The sequence below is a fragment of the Crinia signifera genome, chromosome 9 (assembly GCF_055691185.1).
Source record: "Crinia signifera chromosome 9, ASM5569118v1, whole genome shotgun sequence".
Lineage (NCBI taxonomy): Eukaryota > Metazoa > Chordata > Amphibia > Anura > Myobatrachidae > Crinia > Crinia signifera.
In genome coordinates, this window is record NC_139225.1 from 153,590,288 (window position 1) to 153,615,082 (window position 24,795).

General features: G+C 49.9%; 1 protein-coding gene across 3 annotated transcripts in view; it reads left to right on the plus strand.

Moving 5' to 3' along the window:
- Window positions 1-228: 228 nt before the first annotated feature.
- BCORL1 (BCL6 corepressor like 1) overlaps window positions 229-24,795 on the plus strand; it is an 83,946-nt gene continuing 59,379 nt past the window's right edge. For 2 of the 3 annotated variants that reach the window (XM_083160319.1, XM_083160320.1), the window contains exons 1-3: window positions 229-289; window positions 2,550-2,624; window positions 14,611-14,714. In XM_083160319.1, coding sequence (XP_083016445.1) covers window positions 2,568-2,624; window positions 14,611-14,714 — 161 coding nt within the window. In that variant the 5' untranslated portion in view covers window positions 229-289; window positions 2,550-2,567. Of the gene's footprint in view, window positions 290-2,549; window positions 2,625-5,503; window positions 5,597-5,912; window positions 6,011-14,610; window positions 14,729-24,795 lie in introns of all 3 variants that reach the window. The other variant, XM_083160323.1, reaches the window with a different exon arrangement.

The following is a 24,795-nucleotide window of genomic DNA, read 5'->3' on the forward strand; positions in this document are numbered from 1 at the left end:
GGTGGGTGACATAGGCTGCCCCTGATGATGATGGAGGTGGTGGTATGAGTACCGGGTCAGGCACAGGAAAGGGAGACACAGGAGCAGGGGGCAGCACAGGACGGGAGCCCGGGGCTGCGGGAGCCGGGGGGCACGGCACTGAGTATCCCGTCTGTCCTGGGGGCAGATCTCCCGGCGGGTCCCGGGCGCTGGGTGTGGTCTGGGGGCGGGCGGCGGCAGCGGCTGCTGCTGGGGAATAAAGGTGTCTGAGCGCCGCCGGGGGTTCCGGGATGCGGAGACATCGCAGGAGGTCAGTGCGGGGAGAGCGCTGCGGTGGTTGTGGCCCTGGCTGGGAGAGCATGCTGACACTTGTAGTCCGCCCGCCGCGCAGCTGCTCCGTGTCCGTGTTGACGGGGGAGGAGAGGGGGGGCTCATCCTCATTACCGTCACCCAGGGGGGTCCCTGTAGCTGCACAGGTTATATACCCCCTCCCCGTGCTCCATACATGCACATAGACACCCCCCCCCCCCACATGCACATATATACCCCCTCCCCGTGCTCCATACAAGCACATATATACCCCCCCCACATGCACATATATATACCCCCACACATGCATATATGTACCCCCACACATGCACATATGTACCCCCACACATGAGATATATACTCCATACATGTACATATACACTCCCATACATGCACATATACACTCCCATACATGCACATATACCCCATACATGCACATATACACTCCCATACATGCACATATATACTCCATACGTGCACATATACAGCATACATGCACATTTACACTCCCATACATGCACATATACCCCATACATGCACATATACACTCCCATACATGCACATATATACTCCATACGTGCACATATACAGCATACATGCACATTTACACTCCCATACATGCACATATACACCCCATATATAAACATATACCCCCATACATCCACACATACACCCTATACTTGTACATATGCACCCCCATACATGTACATATGCACCCCCATACATGTACATATACACCCCCATACATGTACATATACACTCCATACATGCACATATACACCCCATGCATGCACATAGGTACCCCTCACACATGAGATATTTACCCTATACTTGTACATAAGCACCCCCATACATGTACATATACACTCCCATACATGCACATATACACTCCCATACGTGCACATATACCCAATACATGTCATATACCCCATACATGCACATATACACCCTATACTTGTACATATGCATCCCCATACATGTACATATACACTCCCATACATGCACATATACACTCCCATACGTGCACATATATCCAATACATGTCATATACCCCATACATGCACATATACACCCTATACTTGTACATATGCATCCCCATACATGTACATATACACTCCATACATGCATATAAACCACATACATGCACATGCCAATACATGCACATATACCCCATACATGCACATATACCCCCCCACATGAGATATGTACCCTATAATTATATATGCACCCCCATACATGTACATATGCATCCCCATACATGTACAGATGCATCCCTATACATGTACATATAGTACCCAGGCATGCACATATATACCCCATACATGCACATATACCCCATACATGTGCATATATACCACAAACATGCACATATACAACCATAAATTCACACATATGTGCATATATATACCCCATACATGCACATCTATACCCCGTACATGCATATATACCCCATACATGTGCATATATACCACAAACATGCACATATACAACCATACATTCACACATATGTGCATATATATACCCCATACATGCACATATATACCCCGTACATGCATATATGCACCTATATACCCCATACATACACTGTAATCACAACACCCTCTGTCACTGTTATATGGATATTTCCCTTGCTTTCCCTAATGTAATAGACATCACATCTAATGACCCACTTTGGGGTCCACGTGGGCTGTTCTCCTTCCCTCTAAAAGGCTGCACATACTTACATACGGCTGTGTACACACATGACAGTGTGTAAGCTGCGGGCGATATCGATGCACAGTGTCACTGTCACCCGCTGATATAGACAGTGCAGGCGCGGCAAATGTGACCAGCCGCACATCTGTTATGTACCGACGGCAAACACGTGCATTTCACAGTGATTCCACCGGTATTGGTAGGAATCGGTCAGCCTCCAGCCGCCGGTATAAAGGACTATTGGGTTGTGGGTAGAAATCGGCCTAAAGCATGTAGGAGTTGGGGTGGTGGTGGTGGCGGTGGTGGACAGTGGGGGGAGCAGGTATAAACCCTCACTACAATTTACCAAGGCCGATTATGTCAGGTCTAAGCAGCCAGGAAACAAGTCTGTATCCCCCCGCTCTGTCTGTCTCTGAGTATATTTGTCACTAGTGCGCTGCTGTGGAATCAGCTTTAAGTCAGTAATAACGCCATCTTTTTTTCTGTCAGCCATGTTTGTTATGTTATACCAGTATCCACCTGCACCAAAGACAGTATTAAGTCTCCAATCTGCTCACTCTTTACAGAACCGGTAACGCAGCTGAATGCAGGCAGGCGCTCTCTGTTATCACCCACAGGCAGGGAGACGATCGCGCACGGAGGTAAGTAATGGCCAATCTTCAATCACATTTAGCCGCTTGCCTGATAATGATCCTATTTGTGGTGATGGCTTCGTTAATACTGGGCCCAGGCTGCAGTGGGTCTCTCCTCTGGCCAGCACTGATCCATTGTAATCTGGATGCGAGATAGAAATGAATCCAGGGCTCATAGGCTCGTATAATAGTGTCTTGTGTCTGCCTGGAGCCCTTAGAGACACAGGCAGCTGGAAGGTTTCCCGGGCTTATGGTATGCACCAAATTTGCTCTGCACAATGTGTAAGCACAACTCTGGCTCCGATCACTGGATGTGTCCAGCTGGAACATTACCGCGTTCCCAAGCAGTCCGTTACTGGGCTTTACACTGATGGGTCCAGCGAGGGGAGGATTAGGCGTCAGGCTGGCCCTGTGCATGTCATTGGTCACCTCACACATCCTATCACTGTCATGTCAAAGCCAGGCCTTATGCTTTCAAATCGCCAATCACCCTCCTCCACCACCACTTCCTGCATACGGGACAAACAGTAATGTGGCGTATAAGCGTTCCTGGCGGGCGGTGACTGGGAGGTGGAAAGACGTGAACGCAGAAAAAGCCAGTCGCTTGGTTGTGTCGTAGATGTGTCAGTGACAGCGGCTGTGTTCCTGGATTCCTGAGGCTTAATTCGGTGTGACAACAACTTGTGCGTCAAAAGGGGTGTGGCCAAGGTAAATGAGGCGGGAAATCCAATTAAATGAATGTGGAGGCAGCCCAGCGTTCCAGTCAGCTCCTTCTCGGACAGACACCTGGTGCTGCAGGAAACGGTCACACTGCAGCAGCTGGCTCCTGTCACTGTGGAGAAGCCGGCATATTGGTGTCACCCTCTGCGAGGGGGCATCGTACACTAAGGCCCCCACCAAAACTGTCTGCACCTATAGAGTGTATGCAGCTATGAAATCATTTTGAGGAACATTAGGTAAAGCTGTCCACCTCCATTTGAGGTTAAACTTCAACAATTAATAATAATAAGTTTACTAAGATGGGAGTTCTTTTGAAGTTTTGATGTTGCCCATAGCAACCAATCAGATTCTACTTATTTATTGAGCACCTTCTAGAAGATAATAGATAGATAGAATCTGATTGGTTTCCCATAGCAACATCCCGCCTATAACCTGATTTCTAGGTGCGGAAATGAGAAGATCTCGCACATTATTGCGCGGCACAAGCTGCAGAGCCGGAGGTACGCTGTTACTAAGGATGCTGAGGCGTAGGCAGCTCGGATGCATCTCCACTTGCGGCTGATAGGGTGTAATTAGGGATAAGGGGTATGTGTACATAGCAAACGCTTAGAAAGGACGCATCAGCTTAGGGGTCTGATTCAGACTTGAACGCACAGCTGCAAATTTGCACAGTGGCCAATTATCGATACACTGTGCATGCGTATAGTTCTCAGTATGCATGGGCATCCTGCGACAAAGTCCTGCAACTTTTTCTAAATGCACGGCAGTTGCAAGCTGATTGACAGGAAGTAGGCGTGTGGCGGTGGTAACCGGCCGCTTTGTGGGAGTGTTAAGGAAAACGTGGGGGTGTCTGGGAAAACGCTGGGAGTGTCTGAGCAGGTGTGTGACGTCAGCTCCAGGCCGGATATGCCTTTCCATCGCATCGCCGAGTAAGTCCAGGGTTACGCGGCGCCTGGGATAAGCCCAGTGTAAAAATCATTCGACGGTGAGCCTAATACGATGGGTTTTGGACATTTCGTATGGCTGTGAATGGATACGTCGCCGTACACATCCAAATGCACAGGGTACACACTGATTCACATGGCGGGATTTCTAGCGGGGCGGTGACTAAACTGAATGTTGGCCGCTGCAAAATCGTCATTGTGCGTTCAGGTCTGAATCATTTGCATGCAATTGCTCCTGCGTTTAGCCGTATGGTTTGTACCGGCGCACATTGATCACGAAGACGGTTATGAAACCAATCAGGATGGGGGGCAGGAAGCGCACACATGGGCAAACGCACACATTTATTTCTGTGCAGGCCAACATACGATCAGCCTTGCATCAGCCGTTTTCAATGTTCTCGTCTTTTTTCAGAACATTTGTGTGAATCTCCGACCCTGCCGTCTTCTCTGACGGGAATAGGAGTTGTGAGACATCCGCAGGCCGGCGGAGTGCAGCTTTGGGGGGAAGGATGCGAGAGTTGGGAAAGACGTGAGCAGCAGGGTAACTGGTGTCTGGCAGCCGATGTGTGAGATTATTTCTGTGCGCCGGCCAGTGCATGGTGTTGTGGACGGTTGGGGAGTTGCGCTATGGCTGCTCTCATTTGGGAACAGATCTGCTAAGTAGCTGTATCGCAGATGCAGGAGAGCGGCTGTCCGTACCCTGCCTGAGCTTGCACGCAGCAGATTGTCATGTCACATAAAAGGGAGGGGGCAGTGCGGGTCACAAAGGAGGGCCCGTACTTCCCTTCTCTCTGCAATGTGGTCCGTGTGACGCCAGTGCCACAAATCCTCCAGGAATAAAACCCTGTTCCCGTGATCACCACTTTTGCACAGAGCATTTAAGATTACGCTTTAACACACCCAGGCCTGTCCAATCTCCCTGCGTGCTCTGTGCTCGCAGCTAATGCTCTGCCTTCCGTGGCCTTGGGATTAACCCACCGCCTGCCACAGCACAACCCTAACCTGTCTGTCTGAGCCATGGCGCACAATGAGTAATCCTGGAGTAGTGCTCCTTCCATACCTGTCTACCTGTCTTCGGAGTACAGGCATGGCATCCTTGTACTTGTAGTCCCACAACAAACGATAGATTCCCTAATCCTTGATATAAGGGACTGGCAGGGAATGTATTGACTGACAAATTAGGGTTCAGAAAGCCTGACGCAGGTGATTTATTCTATATTTCAGGCCTTAAAGATCATTGATATTCCGGTAGCGGCCCGGCTCCGGACGGACCGCTTCTGTCGGGGCCCCTGATCATCCCCCTTTGTCCGGTGCCAGGTCAGTAGTATAACTGTACCCTATGATAAGGACACTCCTAATGATTGCTGCACTAGTGCAATTCCCCAATAGCTTACATGTAACATAAGCGGGAGAGCTGAACGCCGCGCACAGTGATCCCGGGGATACGAGTTACAGATACGTCTGTAGCCTGTATCACGCCGGAATAGCAGGTATTGCTGTATGCCGGAGCGGTCTCCCCCTGGTGAGTGGATGGGAGCGCGTGTGGGATTTTCCTGACAGCAGATAATCTCAGCGATCTGGGGAGGTATCTGATTATTGCGCTCCCAGTAACCCTTTCCCCTCCCCATTGCAGTCATTAGCTGGGAGTGTGTCGGTGCAGAGGCCTGGGGGAGCTGCAGTTTCGGGCTGTCATCTGCTACAGTTCGGTTGCGTGAACCAGGAAATACCAGAGTAAGTTGTTATTGGCTGCTGCCTGCTCTGCATACGCTGTGTTTTCTTGTTTCTTCACATCTCCCTTAGCAATGCTCGGTAATAACCACCAGTAACGATCGTGGGCAGGACGAATGTGGAGGATGAACGTGAATTAGCCCTCTGTGTGTTTTTTTGCATTGTGAGCCAGGAGAGTGTGCGCTCACTCATGCCTAGCCTTGTACGCATCGTGCGGCGTGTGTTCCTTGATCGGTAGATGCCTGTCGTTATCCGTGCACACGGGCGCCAGCGCTGTACTTGGGGGCAAGTGTGTCCGCCCCTTTCCGCACACCATTAAGGGAACGCCCCAGCATGTGTGAAACTCACCTAAGGCGTTCACTTCCGGGGTGTGCACATGTGCAAACCCACACCATCGTGGACGGGGTTGAATTCGAATCTGAGCGATCTGGACTGAATCGCCCCCAATGTGCCGCCACAGCCTAGTTATGCCTCTTTAGCAGCAGGTTGGCAAGCGATTGATTTCAGTACCTCCCGCCATGGCATAGACAGGCTCCGATTTGGAGAGACGCTCCGTACGCCGCCTCGGACCCTCTGCTTCACTGTAATTTTGCTGTAAACGCTCTATATGCGCGCAGTAACCTACGCTGGCGAATCCGTACCGCGGCGGCTGGATGTATGCTGAGGACTAGAGACCAGACTGTCACAGCCGCCAGTTAGATACACTTGTACTGGAGGGTGTATCCACTTGTGCCGCTGGTAGAATTCCTACAAGGCATAGCGCACTTGATGGTGGCGAGATCTCACTCTGAAGCATTTGCTAGCCCATTGGGTAGAAAGCATTTAAGACGCAAGGATTCAAATCAGGCCAAGCCAAGGGTGTGAGTTGGTCTGACGCTGCCGCCGTTAGACCACCGCAATGGTAATTCGCCCACAATGAAATCACTTTGTCTCAACCGCAGGTACGGAGGCCGTCAGACTGTTGACATTCATAATGTTGACACCAAAATGTGGAGGGCTAGGATGTCGACATAGTGAAATTGTCTACCTGAGGGTTAGGCATAGCTTTAGGGTTAGGTCTGGCCAAAAACTGCTTGTTGACATTCCTTCAGTGTGCTCAATGTCGACACAATGAACATATCGACATGCTAACCATGTCATCATTCCCATGTCCACACTATGGGTGTGGCAAAATATACCTGACCTCTACGCTGGATAGCCACTTCTAATTGGCCGTTTGCGTATTGACCCCTCCCCCACAGTTGATAGTGTTACACCCCTTAGTAAACATCTCCCAACATAGGGATCCTGCAGCGATTTAAGTTAGACGCATCTGCAATAACCAAAAAGGGTTGACAGACCTAAATGTCACTGTGCGTCGATATTCCATATTTACGACGCCAGCCGTGCCCTGTTCTCCTTTCACATAGCCGCTCCTGCTTCTGTACAAGTCCCACTGTTTGGGTTGTGCAAACCCCTGTGAGTAATCTGTGGATCTCACCCATAATATATATGTAGAGGTCATAGAGTCGACTGCATAAAGATTGACATGCATCGGGTTGGCCAGTGAAGGTTTACAGGGCTTAGTTCCATACCTTAAATAGGCGGACCCAGCCAGACAAAATCATTAGGTCTACAATGGGAAGGTCGAAAGGTCGACAGTCAAAAAGGTCAACATGAGGTTTTCAATTTTTTTTGTCCCGAATGTCGGCATAGTCGACATGGACACTGTCTAAGTGTACCGTGTCTCCTCGCAAGGCATGGTTCGTCGCTGCGCAAGGCGCAGTATTTTATTATCCCGTTCTCCTGCCACGCCGTAGCGGATGGTAGGGTATGAAATACCGCCTGTCGGCACATGTCAGCTCCAAAAAAAAGTGAAAAACTCATGTCGACCTAGCTGCTGCTGTAAGTGACAAGAGAAGCGACTATGAAGTACAGCGATGGCGGAACTCTCCGAGGGGGAGACTAACCCAAAAGTATTCTGGGAAGCGGGAGAGGGGCGGCTGCTAAAAGCCAAAGTTTAAATAGATGTTTGTTTGTTAACACCGAGTCTTGTGAGTGTGGCACCTTCTATATCCCCCTCTATGCTCAGACACCAGAGAACGCTCCCTCCTAGTCCACAGATGTTTACCCAGAGACTGAGTCTCACCACGTCAAAGGTCACCTCCAAATACAGCCTCCTGTCAGTACGGACCACACTGATTTAAAGCCTGTGTGACTCACTAGTGCCGCCCTCAGGTTATCCCCCCTCCCCTGTGATTCTGCCCCCAGAACTGATATTTCTCATGAAGAGATTTTGGGGCAATAGAACAAGAATCTTTCGCTGCGCCGTGGAAAAGTGTCATAAGGAAAGCGATGGCCGACACTGGGAATTTGATTTTACCTCATGCGCAAGGCCCCATTTTGCCGCTCGGGTGCAAGTATGGGCTGTCGGAGAGGGATCCTACAAAACCCCTCTCTATGAAGTCTAAGTGACTATGGCTAATGCCACGTAAACGTGGAACAACCATGCTTGTGATGTCATGATGTCAGTCTGGGTATGAGGTCGACTGCATGAAGATTGACATACATTAAGTCGACCAGGACTTATGTTGACAACTGAAATATGTCAGCATTGCTGTTTGACAGGGTCAGAAGGCCCATGGCGCATTATTGGCCTGCTATGGCCAAGTTCAAGGGTCAGACGTAAAGCTAGCGCGCGCGGTGAGCGTTTCAGGCGGTCTCGACGAATCGTTTTCTCATGTCTGTGAGGTAAAATCTATGCAGTAAATAATTACACAAATAACCGCTATGCTTGATTATAACAAAAATTGAAGAACATGAAAACAAAATGGTAACCAGATAACTAAAATATCTGATTTCATCCTTCTCTGTAATACGCCATGACTGGCCACTGCAGGACACCGCAGGATGCGAGCTCTGCGGACGAGCACATGTGTGTATTTAGCCACACATTCTGTATGTCATGGGCCTAGTTGCAGGAACAGTAGACTGCCATTGTTGTGAGCCGCTGCAGTCTCCTGGGTGACAGGAGGTTTCGGGCTTGTCTCCCCATTACGCTGTGTACGGAGGCGGTGAGGAGTGATCTGAGCTTACACCAGGCCAGTGTCTGACTCCAGACTCTGCTAACACACCAGATCCCAGTGCAGCACAGCGCGCATTCTGGTGACCTACTGGAGACGGTAAAGGTCAGAGCTCTGCAACAGGCACAGGGCTCTGCGTAACCAGCTGACAGTAGGGTCAGCCTGGGGGATCCTGCTCTGCAGCACTCACAATGGAACCGTTTAGTGGAGCTTAGGCTCACACACACTCTCTCGTATATGCGATATAATATAATCATTTATATCGGGACCACCGATAGAAAATAATACATACATGATCTCACGTTTGTAGTTTAGAATTGCATATGTAATAACAGCAGATTGTGCTGCAAATGCTGCAGCCGCCTGGATTTGTATTGGGACCCTCACCAAAGGTGATATTAAAGTGGCAGCGCCGCTAGCAGATCAGCCGATTACTGGACCTCCGACCCGCCTGGTCGTAGGACGTCATCCATGACTCCACCCTCTCTTCCGTCTCCTACATTCAGTCCATCCTGTCCGTTCCGTCTATGTTACATCGCTTGCCTCGGGCCATTCCTCTCCCAGAATGCTACCAAACTGATCATCGCTCGCTAATCGTTTCTCGTCGCAACTACTGCAAGCTTCTCCTCACCGGCCGCCACGCTCCCATCTCGCTTCCCCACGTTCCGTTCTCACCGCTGCAGCTAGTCTTCTCTTCCTCTCCCGCTGATCCACATCTGCCAGTGGCCTCCGCCAGAACCTGCCCTGGCCCCAATTCCCCGGGCGAATCCTCTTCACGCTCCTCACCCTCACAGACCCTCTCTTATGCTACTTCTTCCTACATCTTCAACCTCATCTCCCTACATACTCCCTCCTGCCCTCTCCGATCGGCCAAAGATCGTCAACTCTCCTCTGCCCTGATTGCTGCATCTTATGCGCGAGTCCAAGGTTTTGCCTGTGCCCCCCCCCCCCCCCCTCACTGGAACTCTATCGGACTCTCCCCGCCCTTGCAATGCTTTAAACGTGCACTGAAATCCCAGCTGTTCATCATAGTATACCCTTCCACCACATGACCTTGTCATCAGTTTGCTTCTGCCTTGGCCATCTCTAAAGCCCTGTACACATGGTGCGATTTTTAGCCATCATCGCCGGGGATATGGTCGCTAAGCGACCATATCCCCATGTGTACGGGGCGATCCTCCTCGCTCCTGTTCTCACAGCCCTCTTCTCTAGCACTTCAATGACAGCCTTCATCTGCTCAGTGGCCCTTTGGTTGGAATTCCGCATAGCCATTTGTCTCCTGCAGCGGCTGCACTCTTGCTTGTCGTGTCGTCACTATTGGAGACCGGCTCCACCCTTTACCTTTCACGAATCACCGATTCGCTGCGATCTGGGCGGGATCTTAGGGCCCATGATCACATTTTAATATGCAATCCCATCTGCGTCCGGAGAGGGTTCAGAGGGAACCCTCTTCCCGGACGGCAATGCGGTGTGAAGCCAATAGGATACCGCCATTTTCAGATGGCGGTAGCTGTGTGTCCGGGATGCAGTCGACACACCATGAAGGTCGACACCAATAAAGATCAACTGTGCTTAGCTGGACACATGAAATAGGTTAAGGTTGATAGGGTCGGAATGCCGACACAAGCATTAGGTCTACAATGGAAAGGTCGACAGTCAAAAAGGGCGACATGAGTTTTTCTTTTTTCAAATCCGGCGGTATTTCATACCCTGCCATCCATTAGTGCGTGGATCGAGTATATAATCGTGTGCCGAGCGCAGCGAGACGTGCGAGCGAACACGGTATACCGTTATGGTGTCCATGTCAACCAAGTCGAAATTTGTGACAAAAAAACTTGAAAAACTCATGTCGACCTTTTGACTAATGCTTGTGTCGACCTTCTGACCCTGTTGATCATAGCTATGTCGACCTTTTAGTGGTCAACCTAATGTGTGTCTGCTTTCATAGTGTCGACCCTACGGCCCATGGAGCCAATATCTGGATCTTAGCGCTCTGCATATTAGCACAGGAACCTATGACTGATGCTCATTAAAACATGGGGGGCTCCTTCTGAATCGGGCCCTCCACCCCCTTACGGTGCCCATACACGTCGCGATTCTCGCATGCGTTTTGAACTTTTAATTGGTTAGAATCGCACCGTGTACCTGCAGGGATGTGATGCGATGTGATACTTTTTGTGCTATACAATATTGTATGTGCAGGCAGTACTGTCTGTGCTACATCACATCGCATAACTATTGCAGTACAGTGCGATGTGATGCGAAGTCTATTAGGTGACTATAAACTTAAAAAAAAGGCTAAAATCGGATTGCATCGTACAGTACATCGCATTGTACAGTATATCGCATCGCACAGTACAGTATATTGCATTGCACAGTACATTGCATCGCACAGTACAGTACCTCACACAGTACATCACATTGCATCGTACAGTACATCGCATCGTACAGTGCATCGTACAGTACATCGCATTGTACAGTATATCGCATCGCACAGTACAGTATATTGCATCGCACAGTACATTGCATCGCACAGTACAGTACATCGCACAGTACAGTACCTCACACAGTACATCACATTGCATCGTACAGTACATCGCATCGTACAGTGCATCGTACAGTACATCGCATTGTACAGTATATCGCATCGCACAGTACAGTATATTGCATCGCACAGTACATTGCATCGCACAGTACAGTACATCGCACAGTACAGTACCTCACACAGTACATCACATTGCATCGTACAGTACATCGCATCGTACAGTGCATCGTACAGTACATCGCATTGTACAGTATATCGCATCGCACAGTACAGTATATTGCATCGCACAGTACATTGCATCGCACAGTACAGTACATCGCACAGTACAGTACCTCACACAGTACATCACATTGCATCGTACAGTACATCGCATCGTACAGTGCATCGCACAGTACAGTACATCGCATTGTACAGTATATCGCATCGCACAGTACAGTACATTGCATCGCACAGTACATTGCATCGCACAGTACAGTACCTCACACAGTACATCACATTGCATCGTACAGTACATTGCATCGTACACTACATTGCATCGTACAGTACAGTACATCGCATCGCACAGTACAGTACATCGCACAGTACATTGCATTGTACAGTATATCGCATCGTACAGTGCATCGCACAGTACAGTACATCGCATTGTACAGTATATCGTATCGCACAGTACAGTACATTGCATCGCACAGTACATTGCATCGCACAGTACAGTACCTCGCACAGTACAGTACCTCACACAGTACATCACATTGCATCGCACAGTACATTGCATCGTACACTACATTGCATCGTACAGTACATCACATTGCATCGTACAGTACAGTACATTGCACAGTACAGTACATTGCATCGTACAGTACATTGCACCGTACAGTACATTGCATCGTACAGTACATCGCATTGTACAGTACATCACATTGCATCGTACAGTACCTCGCACAGTACAGTACATCACATCACACAGTACATTGCATCGCACAGTACAGTATATCGCACAGTACAGTACATTGCATCGTACAGTACATTGCATCGTACAGTACATCGCATTGCACAGTACATCGCACTGCATCATACAGTACAGTACCTCGCACAGTACAGTACATTGCATCGCACAGTACAGTACATCGCATTGCATCGTACAGTACATCCCACAGTACAGTACAGTACATCGCATCGCACAGTACAGTACATCGCATAGTACATTGCATTGTACAGTACATCGCATCGTACAGTGCATCGCACAGTACAGTACATCGCATTGTACAGTATATCGCATCGCATAGTACAGTATATCGCATCGCACAGTACATTGCATCGCACGGTACAGTACATCGCACAGTACAGTACCTCACACAGTACATCACATTGCATCGTACAGTACATTGCATCGTACACTACATTGCATCGTACAGTACATCACATTGCATTGTACAGTACAGTACCTCACACAGTACAGTACATTGCACAGTACAGTACATTGCATCGTACAGTACATTGCACAGTACAGTACATTGCATCGTACAGTACATTGCATCGTACAGTACATTGCACTGCATCATACAGTACAGTACCTCGCACAGTACATTGCATCGCACAGTACAGTACATCGCATTGCATCGTACAGTACATCCCACAGTACAGTACAGTACATCGCATCACACAGTACAGTACATCGCACAGTACATCGCATTGTACAGTACAGTACATCACATTGCATCGTACAGCACAGTACATCGCATCGCACAGTACAGTACATTGCACAGTACAGTACATCGCATTGCACAGTACAGTACATCGCACAGTACAGTACAGTACATCGCATCGTATCCCCTACCAGTGCCAATATCGCATAGCAGCAATAAAGTTTAAAACGCACAGCGCACTGAAATCGGTACGTGTATGGGCACCTTTAGGGCCAGATGTATCAAGCTTCAAAAAGTGAAAAAGTGGCGAGTAATAAACAAACAATCAGCTCCTACCTGTCATTTTATTACACCCAGCCTGTAACATGACAGTTAGGAGCTGATTGTCTGGTTGTTTATCACTCTCCACATTATCACTTTTTGAAGTGATACATCTGGCCCTCAGATCTGCCCCCGTCGATGCAGCCACACCTGGAAATACGCACCGCTGCCTGGTGTAGCCTCCTTGTACCATCCTCTCCTCCCCACTGCCGGCACCGACTCCTGTAGCCTACAGTATGTCCTGCAATGTACTGAGAGGGGTTTATATTACTAAACGTCTGTTTCCATCGTTATTGCTTATTAAATGAATGAAAAACAATGTAAAAGATGTTGGGTTTCTGGGGCTAAACCCCACATTTACTAAGACCTAAAAATGTGAATAAATAAATTGATGGGTTAGCAAATCTGTGTATTAGCCCTAGTATTAGTAAAGCTGTGTAAATGCGATTTTCATCCATTTGAAATCAATATAAAATAATGGCTGGAATCTGACTTTAGTAAGTATGTTGTGTCTTGTTTCTGTACTCTGGGCCTTATTCAGCTCGGATCACTAATCTTAAGCGTTGCATATGACTGCGCCAAGACAGAAAGAAAAATGCCTGTGCGTAAAAATTGTGTATGGATCTCAGATCGCCATCCACACGCAACTCCCAGAACATCGAAGAGTCTTTGCCGTCTGAGCGAATATAAGTAGGTCTGAGGCTGTGAGTGATACGGGCATTGCTGATGTCACAGACCCTCCTGACTCACCCAGAAAACGTCCGGCTACCAGCCCCAAACGCCCTCTTCCTCTCGGTCAACTGAGACGTCATTGCGTTTACCATCCATACGCATTTTAATCGTAACTTCCCCTCATGTATAAGTAATGCAGATGGTACGCATGCGTCGTTGTTCGATTAATCGCTTAATTTTCAAATTCTTTGATTAGCGATCTTTGCTGAGGTCATTCCCTTACGCGGCGCTGCGATCCCTTGTAGGGATTTCTGACTAAAGGCTGGTAATAATACGTGACCGTTTCATTCATTGTTTCAGCCCGGTCCATGTGCTCTTGCTCCGGGATTTGGTGATTTCCTCATTCACCAGAAACCCTGTAGAACTCTTTGCAGAATAGCTGAGCGCCTCTTCTCCAGGGGAACGTAAGTAATACAAGGTAAGCGCTGGGCTCTGTGTTGTGACTCACGAATACAGGTGTGGCTGCAGCAGCTGCTGCCGCCATTACACAGTTACACCTGATTACAGCTATATATATATATATAAGCAGGTGACATAAACGGCCCATTGTCTGTGTCTGTCCTGGTTAGTCATTATTACATTCCACACCAATTCCGCATTTCCATGATTTACATCCAGGGCACACCTCCGATTGGCTACTGGAGTGCGCATGCGCAGTTGAGTGAATTCTGACTATGGCCACACCTCCATGAGCCATTTGACAGCGGGGGGGGGGGGGGCATGACAGCCATATTGGGATAATTAGCCTGATTTGGGTTCGTTAGCACAGCAAATGTACTCACATCTGGGCAAAACCACACTGCGCTGCAGGTGGGGCAGATGTAATGTGTGCAAAGATTTAGATTTGGGCGGAGTGTGTTCAAACTAAAATCTAAATGACCCTGCGCAGGGAAAAAATATACCCCACCCAAATCTAAATATCTGTGCACATGTTACATCTGCCCCACCTTCAGCGCAGCATTGTTCTTCTGCTAACAAATCTGAGTCAGGATTTACGCCCTGTGGTTGGGTTATGCTGTGGTCCAGCGGCGCCGGTTCACCTTGGCTGCCCCACATACATCATCGATAGTGATGCTGCTCCCTGTCAGCGCTGTGCCCGTTGAAATGTGCGCAAGGAGTCTTATTAGCGGATACGTGCGCTGACGCTGACAGAAAGACAACAGGGGGCTGAAAGGCCGTAAGCTAGAACATTCCCATCTTCTGTGCTGAAAGAGCCACTTAGGAATGTTGCATCTGCTTTGCCCTGCAGTGTCTAGCACAGAACGTACTTTCACATGCTGCAAATACCTTTCCGGAGCTAAAAGACAAAAGCTGTCATACGGAAGAGGGAACCTGGGTATGTGCAGACCTTCTATAAACAAGGGTCTGGCAGCAGAGGCGTCTTATGAGGGCAGCATCCCAGTGCGCCGTGTCTGAGCAGGCCCCTCCCCCCATGCGCAGTCCCCTGGGAAAATGGCAGCGGCGATATTTTCCTGGAGCTCTGAGGTGGCCACGGCTGTTGCACTGGGGTAAGAGTATTGAGTGCGCGGTGTGGGCCCCCATGGACCGCTCACTGTGCACCCATTAGTGACACGCCACTGTCTTATAGAACCTCATGTACGCCATTTTTCATAATACTGGTTAAATTAAGGATAGCCCAACATAATATACACACGAGTGTGGCAAGAGTGGGCTGGACAAAGTCTCTATAAAATTATAACAAAATGGGATAAAGATCTGTTTTACATAGAGGTGCATTTGACTCCACCGTTTGCCATGGTTAGTATGAAATGAGACTCAATATTCATCTCTGTCCTCACTAACACATATTTTCTCCTGATATACTCTGTGCTGCTGGGGACCCTGCTCCTCCCACTATATAACACTCAGTCTGTGGCTTCCTGCTGACCCCATTCCCCTCCTCACATCATGTCACTGCCCCTGTCACATGCAGCCCTGTCCTCACTGACACATCCCTCATCTCCTGATATACTCTGTGATGCTGGGGACCCCGCTCCCCCCCTATATAACTCTCAGTCTGTGGCTTTCTGCAGCCTTCATTCCCCTCCTCACATCATGTCACTGCCCCTGTCACGTGTAGCCCTGCCCTCTCTGACACATCCCTTATCTCCTGATATACTCTGTGCTGCTGGGGACCCTGCTCCTCCCACTATATAACTCTCAGTCTGTGGCTTCCTGCTGCCACCATTCCCCTCCTCCCATCATGTCACTGCCCCTGTCACATGCAGCTCTGTCCTCACTGACACATCACTCATCTCCTGATATACTCTGTGCTGCTGGGGACCCTGCCCCTCCCACTATATAACTCTCAGTCTGTGGCTTCCTGCAACCTTCATTCCCCTCCTCACATCATGTCACTGCCCCTGTCACATGCAGCCCTGCCCTCACTGACACATCCCTTATCTCCTGATATACTCTGTGCTGCTGGGGACCCTGCTCCTCACCCTATATAACTCTCAGTCTGTGGCTTCCTGCTGCCTTCATTCTTCTCCTCACATCATGTCACTTCCCCTGTCACATGCAGCCCTGTCCTCACTGACACATCCATCATCTCCTGATATACTCTGTGCTGCTGGGGACCCTGCTCCTCCCACTATATAACTCTCAGTCTGTGGCTTCCTGCTGTCTCCATCCCCCTCCTCACATCATGTCACTGCCCCTGCCACATGCAGTCCTGTCCTCACTGACACATCCCTTATCTCCTGATATACTCTGTGCTGCTGGGGACCCTGCTCCTCCCACTATATAACTCTCAGTCTGTGGCTTCCTGCTGCCTTCATTCTTCTCCTCACATCATGTCACTTCCCCTGTCACATGCAGCCCTGACCTCACTGACAAATCACTCATCTCCTGGAATACTCTGTGCTGCTGCAAACATACTGGAATCTGATATTGGTTGTTTTTTTGGATTAGTTCCTGAATGCTACATCGATCCTAACCTGGGAATTGTTGCTGTGATCACCAATAACTTTGTGGGATGCCTCTAAAAACAAACCTAAGAACCACATGAGTTAGTACATGAGATGGCTGAATGTAGCCACTGATACAGTCCAGCTGGGCGCATCCCATGAGGCCGGGTCATCCGATTCCGTCCCCTGCCTGTTACCTCAGTGGGGCCTTTCAGGCACTGATGGGTGTGTGATGTCACTGGGGATCTATTGCTGCCTATTGATAATAAATCACTGGAGGGTGGAAGGTTCTGTGATTGTGGGGTCATATAGATCACTGCTGCAGTGTGGTGTATGGTATGTAGAATACAGTGTGGCACGTAGGGTGCAATGTAGTGTGTGGTACGTAGAGTGCACTGTGTACGAAAGCAGAGTGCAGTGCAGTACACAGGGTGCATAGTGGAATGTAGGGTACAGTGTTGTATGCGGGGTGCAGTGTGTATGCAGGGTGCAGTGCGGTACGCAGGGTGCATATTGGAATATAGGGTACAGTGTGGTACGTAGAGTGCAGTGTGTATGCAGGGTGCAGTGTGTACATAAGGTGCAGAATGGTATGTAGGGTGCAGTGTGGTACGCAGAGCATAGTGTGTATGCAGGGTGCAGTGCGGTACGCAGGGTGGATAGTGAAATGTAGGGTACAGTGTGTATGCAGGGTGCAGTGTGTATGCAGGGTGTAGTGCAGTACGCAGGGTGCAGTGTGGAATGCAGTGTGTATGCAGGGTGCATAGTGGAATGTAGGGTACAGTGTGGTACATAGAGTGCAGTGTGTACGCAGGGTGCAGTGTGGAATGTAGGGTACAGTGTGGTACGTAGAGTGCAGTGTGTACATAAGGTGCAGAATGGTATGTAGGCTGCAGTGTGTACGCAGGGTGCAGTGTGGAATGTAGGGTAGAGTGTAGTGCGGTACGCAGGGTGCATAGTGGAATGCAGAGTGCAGTGTGTATACAGGGTAGAGTGCAGTGCGCAGGTGCATAGTGGAATGTAGGGTACAGTGTGGTACGTAGAGCGCAGTGTGGTGTATGCAGGGCGCAGTGCAGTACGCAGGGTACATAGTGGAATGTAGGGTGTAGTGTGGTACGTAGAGTGCAGTGTGGAATGCAGTGTGTATGCAGGGTGCAGTGTGTATGCAGGGTGAAGTGCAGTACGCAGGGTGCATAGTGGAATGTAGGGTGCAGTGTGGTACGTAGAGTGCAGTGTGTATGCAGGGTGCAGTGTGGAATGCAGTGTGTATGCAGGGTGCAGTGTGGAATGCACTGTACTATGTACAGCGAGCAGGCAGAACGGACCTAAACCCTGACAGATAACAGCTCTGTGCCGTCCCCCATGTAGGGAGGTGACATTGCTGCGAGTGGCAGCACCTCCTCCTCTCAGCTGCTTCTCCTTCCCTCACTCTGCAGCCTGGGGCAGCTCTTGGGAAGCTGCTGGGAGGAGGCTGCCCAGCGCTGAGCCCACAGCAGAGGGATGAGGGGGAGAGAGCTGCAGAGGGAGGGGGCATCCCTGGTGAGTGTTGCAGGTCTTTGGCATCAGGATGCGAGAGAGGCGGGAGACCTGGGGGGAAAGTGACAGGCGGCATCCTGGGCAGTGTGGCAGTTTCTGGGCATGATTACGCAGGTTCTGGTGCCGTCACCAATAGGAGCAGACAGAGGAAGTCAGAGGCCAGTCCCCAAACAAGGGGGACATGCCAGAAGTGACCCCGATGTAGAACTGGGGCTCAGTCAGCGGCGCTGGTCGCTCAGAGCAGATTCAGGCTCACGGGGCATTAGGCTTAGGCCTCTTCGTGGTACGACCCTGAGGGCGGGCGTTATTACCCCCTACGTTACAGTATATGCATGCACTCCTGGTTCTGGAGCAGGGGTGCACACTTTCTGCAGCACGCAGCGGGGGTTGCGCAGGACGCAGCCTGGTGTACGTGACAGGTCAGTCTCAAAGTTAGAAGCTCTGCGATGTCAGCTGCCGGCACATGGCGTGAGATGAGGGAGCAGCATATGTGATGGATGCTAATTGCAGTTTTAAGGCTCTGTACGTGACAGGTGCTGCAGCGCCGGGGCTGTGTGTGACAGGTGCTGCGGGTGGGGACATGGCCGTGTGCATTACTGTGTCTGCTGTGCTGTGCCGTACGCAGCTCTCAGTGACTGTGGGCTGTGTGACGGGAGCTGTTTACAGCACGGGAAGCAGCGTCAGGCCAGACCCTAGTGCAGGCGGGCGTGCAAGTAGTGTGAGAGCTAGTGCACACTAAGCCGTCCCTGAAGGCTCTGCAGCAGAGCACCGAGACCTGTGGCTGCTAGGGAGCTGCGAGGTCTGTACCGTATAAATCCTGCGGCTTGTGATCCCTATAAGATTATAAATAAAGTCTCATGTATCAGTTCTAGGGTTTCCCAGGAACGTATACAGTCAACGCGGAAAGAAACCAGTCGTATAAACTGGTGTTTCTTATACACCTCTGAGAAGCTCTGACTAATGGGTCTATGTACTAAGCCTCGACGAGAGATAAAGTACAAGCCCGTCGGCTCCTAACTGCCAGGTTACAGGCTGTGTTTGGAAAATGACAGCAAGGAGCTAATTGGCTGGTACCGCTTCTCCGTCCGCTTTATCTCTAAGGCTTAGCAATCTGCCCCAGAGAGATGGATGCCATCGCAGCTGCAATTACGTACGCAGTGGATGTGGGAAAATTATATTCTGTTTCTACAGCTGCCTGGCAATGTATTAAGATGCCCATCAGGAGCGGCATATTGGGCCTGATTCAGACCTGATTGCTGCTGAGCGGTGGTAACCGGCTGTTTAGAGGGAGGGCCAAGAAAAATGTAGTCGTGACTGAATAAACACTGGGCGTGTTCAGGAAAACACAGGCGTGGCTGGAAAACTGCAGGCGTGATTGAATAAACGCTGGGAGTGTCCGGGATAACGCAGGCATGACTGAATAAATGCTGGGATTGTCCGGGATAACACAGGCGGGAATGAGTAAATGCTGGGAGTGTCCGATATACCATAGGCTTGACTAAATAAATGCTGTAAGTGTCCGGGAAAACGTAGGTGTGACTGAATAAACGCTGGGAGTGTCCGGGATAACGCAGGCGTGGGTAAATAAATGCTGGGACTGTCCGGGATAACGCAGGCGTGATTGAATAAACGCTGGGAGTGTCCGGGATAACGCAGGTGTAACTGATGGGAGTGGCTGGGATAACGCAGGCGTGGGTGAATAAATGCTGGGATTGTCCGGGATAACGCAGGCGGGAATGAGTAAATGCTGGGAGTGTCCGATATACCATAGGCTTGACTAAATAAATGCTGGGAGTGTCCGGGAAAACGTAGGTGTGACTGAATAAACGCTGGGAGTGTCCGGGATAACGCAGGCGTGATTAAATAAACGCTGGGAGTGTCCGGGATAACGCAGGCGTGGGTGAATAAATGCTGGGAGTGTCCGGGATAACGCAGGCGTGATTGAATAAACGCTGGGAGTGTCCGGGATAACGCAGGTGTAACTGATGGGAGTGGCTGGGATAACGCAGGCGTGGGTGAATAAATGCTGGGAGTGTCCGGGATAACGCAGGCGTGACTGAATAAACGCTGGGAGTGTCTGGGAAAACGCAGCATGACTGAATAAATGCTGGGAGTGACCGGGAAAACGCAGGTGTGACTGAATAAACGCTGGGAGTGTCTGGGAAAATGCAGGTGTGACTGAATAAATGCTGGGAGTGTCCATGAAAACACAGGCGTGACTAAATAAATGCTGGGAGTGTCCGGGATAACGCAGGTGTGACTGAATAAATGCTGGGAGTGGCCGGGAAAACGCAGGTGTGACTGAATAAATGCTGGGAGTGTCCGGGAAAACACAGACGTGACTGAATAAACCCTGGGAGTGTCAAGGAAAAACGCAGGCGTGACTGTATAAACGCTGGGAGTGTCCAGGATAATGTAGGTGTGAGTAAATAAATGCTGGGAGTGTCCGGGAAAATGCAAGTGTGACTGAATAAATGTGAGTGTCCTGGAAAACGCAGGTGTGACTGAATAAACGCCGGGAGTGTCCGGGATAACGCAGGTGTGAGTAAATAAATGCTGGGAGTGTCCGGGAAAACGCAGGTGTGACTGAAAAAATACTGGGAGTGTCCGGGAAAACGCAGGTGTGACTGAATAAATGCAAGGAGTGTCCAGGAAAACACAGGCGTGGCTGAATAAATGCTGGGAGTGGCCGGGAAAACTCAGGTGTGACTGAATAAACGCTGGGAGTGTCCGGGAAAACGCAGGCGTGACTGAATAAACGCTGGGAGTGTCCGGGAAAACGCAGGCGGGACTGAGTAAAAGCTGGGAGTGTCCAGGAAATGCGAGCGTGACTGAATAAACGCTGGGAGTGTCCGGGAAAACGCAGGCGTGACTGAATAAACGCTGGGAGTGTCCGGGAACACGCAGGCGTGACTGAATAAACGCTGGGAGTGTCCGGGATAATGTAGGTGTGAGTAAATAAATGCTGTGAGTGTCCGGGAAAACGCAGGCGTGACTGGATGAACGCTGGGAGTGTCCGGGAAAATGCAAGCGTAACTGGATAAATGCTGAAAGTGTCCAGGAAAACGCAGGCGGGACTGAGTAAAAGCTGGGAGTGTCCAGGAAATGCGAGCGTGACTGAATAAACGCCGGGAGTGTCCAGGAAAATGCAGGCGTGTCTGAATAAACGCTGTGAGTGTCTGGGAAAATGCAACATGACTGAATAAATGCTGTGAGTGTCTGGGAAAACGCAGGCGTGACTGAATAAATGCTGGGAGTGTCTGGGAAAACGCGAGCGTGACTGAATAAATGCTGGGAGTGTCCGGGAAAATGCAGGTGTGACTGAATAAATGCTGGGAGTGTCTGGGAAAATGCAGGCGTGACTGAATAAATGCTGGGAGTGGCTGGGAAAATGCAGGTGTGACTGAATAAATGCTGGGAGTGTCCGGGAAACCGCAGGTGTGACTAAATAAATGCTGGGAGTGTCTGGGAAAATGCAGGCGTGACTGAATAAATGCTGGCAGTGGCTGGGAAAATGCAGGTGTGACTGAATAAATGCTGGGAGTGTCCGGGAAAACGCAGGTGTGACTGAATAAATGCTGGGAGTGGCCGGGAAAACGCAGGTGTGACTGAATAAATGCTGGGAGTGTCCGGGAAAACACAGACGTGACTGAATAAACCCTGGGAGTGTCAAGGAAAAACGCAGGCGTGACTGTATAAACGCTGGGAGTGTCCAGGATAATGTAGGTGTGAGTAAATAAATGCTGGGAGTGTCCGGGAAAATGCAAGTGTGACTGAATAAATGTGAGTGTCCTGGAAAACGCAGGTGTGACTGAATAAACGCCGGGAGTGTCCGGGATAACGCAGGTGTGAGTAAATAAATGCTGGGAGTGTCCGGGAAAACGCAGGTGTGACTGAAAAAATACTGGGAGTGTCCGGGAAAACGCAGGTGTGACTGAATAAATGCAAGGAGTGTCCAGGAAAACACAGGCGTGGCTGAATAAATGCTGGGAGTGGCCGGGAAAACTCAGGTGTGACTGAATAAACGCTGGGAGTGTCCGGGAAAACGCAGGCGTGACTGAATAAACGCTGGGAGTGTCCGGGAAAACGCAGGCGTGACTGGATGAACGCTGGGAGTGTCCGGGAAAATGCAAGCGTGACTGGATAAATGCTGAAAGTGTCCAGGAAAACGCAGGCGGGACTGAGTAAAAGCTGGGAGTGTCCAGGAAATGCGAGCGTGACTGAATAAACGCTGGGAGTGTCCGGGAAAACGCAGGCGTGACTGAATAAACGCTGGGAGTGTCCGGGAAAACGCAGGCGTGACTGAATAAACGCTGGGAGTGTCCGGGATAATGTAGGTGTGAGTAAATAAATGCTGTGAGTGTCCGGGAAAACGCAGGCGTGACTGGATGAACGCTGGGAGTGTCCGGGAAAATGCAAGCGTGACTGGATAAATGCTGAAAGTGTCCAGGAAAACGCAGGCGGGACTGAGTAAAAGCTGGGAGTGTCCAGGAAATGCGAGCGTGACTGAATAAACGCCGGGAGTGTCCAGGAAAATGCAGGCGTGTCTGAATAAACGCTGTGAGTGTCTGGGAAAATGCAACATGACTAAATAAATGCTGTGAGTGTCTGGGAAAACGCAGGCGTGACTGAATAAATGCTGGGAGTGTCTGGGAAAACGCGAGCGTGACTGAATAAATGCTGGGAGTGTCCGGGAAAATGCAGGTGTGACTGAATAAATGCTGGGAGTGTCTGGGAAAATGCAGGCGTGACTGAATAAATGCTGGGAGTGGCTGGGAAAATGCAGGTGTGACTGAATAAATGCTGGGAGTGTCCGGGAAACCGCAGGTGTGACTAAATAAATGCTGGGAGTGTCTGGGAAAATGCAGGCGTGACTGAATAAATGCTGGCAGTGGCTGGGAAAATGCAGGTGTGACTGAATAAATGCTGGGAGTGTCCGGGAAAACGCAGGTGTGACTGAATAAATGCTGGGAGTGTCTGGGAAGATGCAAGTGTGACTGAATGAATGCTGGGATTGTCTGGGATAACGCAAGATTAACTGAATAGACACTGGGAGTGTCTGGGAAGACGCAGGCCTGACTAGATAAATGCTGGGATTGTCTGGGATAACGCAGGCGTGACTGAATAAACGCTGGGAGTGTCCGGGATAACGGAGGCGTGACTGAGTAAATGGTGGGAGTGTCCAGGATAACGCAGGCGTGACTGGATAAACGCAGGCATGTGTGACGTCAGCTCTGGCCTTGATTAGGCTGATCTTATTGGAGCCACCGAACAAGTTCAGGGCTACGCAGTGCTTGTGACCAGTTGGAAAATCAATCGATGGTGAGCCTCTTGCGAATGATATTCCCTTGGCTGCAAATTCTTAGCTAGTCTGACGCGCAATGCAGGGTTTTACTCAAGCGTGACGTTGTCTACCTGATCGCTGCTGTGCGACCAGGTCTGAATAGGGCCCTATGAAAACATTGACTCCCTTTTTATCTATGTGTACAGGATCGCGGTGTCATTCAGAAACGCGCCCCGAAAATGGTGGTGGCCTGCGTCTTTTCTGCCACTTCCAGTTACCTCACACAAAATGGCCGCTTCCTGTCAGTTACTTGTGAATGGGTTCTCACCGCGAGCAGCTGCTGTAATGAACTTTGATGCGTGCACCGTGCTATCGCTGCGTATGAGCGGGCACCCGTCAATCGTTAGGCTCTGTAAATATCGCACAGCGTATTACTCTGAATCAGTCCCTCAGTAACATGAAGCTGGAGACCAATGCACAGTAGGAGGAGGTGGCGTCATTGAGCCTGAGCTGGTTGTAACCTCTCTGAGCTTCCGCGCCCTGACATTTTGGGTGCCAGTGCAGAATTGGCATATAATGGGCACAAAAGCATATGCAGTAATGGCGTACTTTAGTATAGGGCACCACAAGAGGTGCGCAGCGTCATGCATAGGGCAACAGATTACAGCAGCCAATACAGTACAAACCACTACAATTGTCAAGACACAATCCAGCTAGAAGCATGGGGTGCAAGGATCATCTTTAGCTTAGGATGAG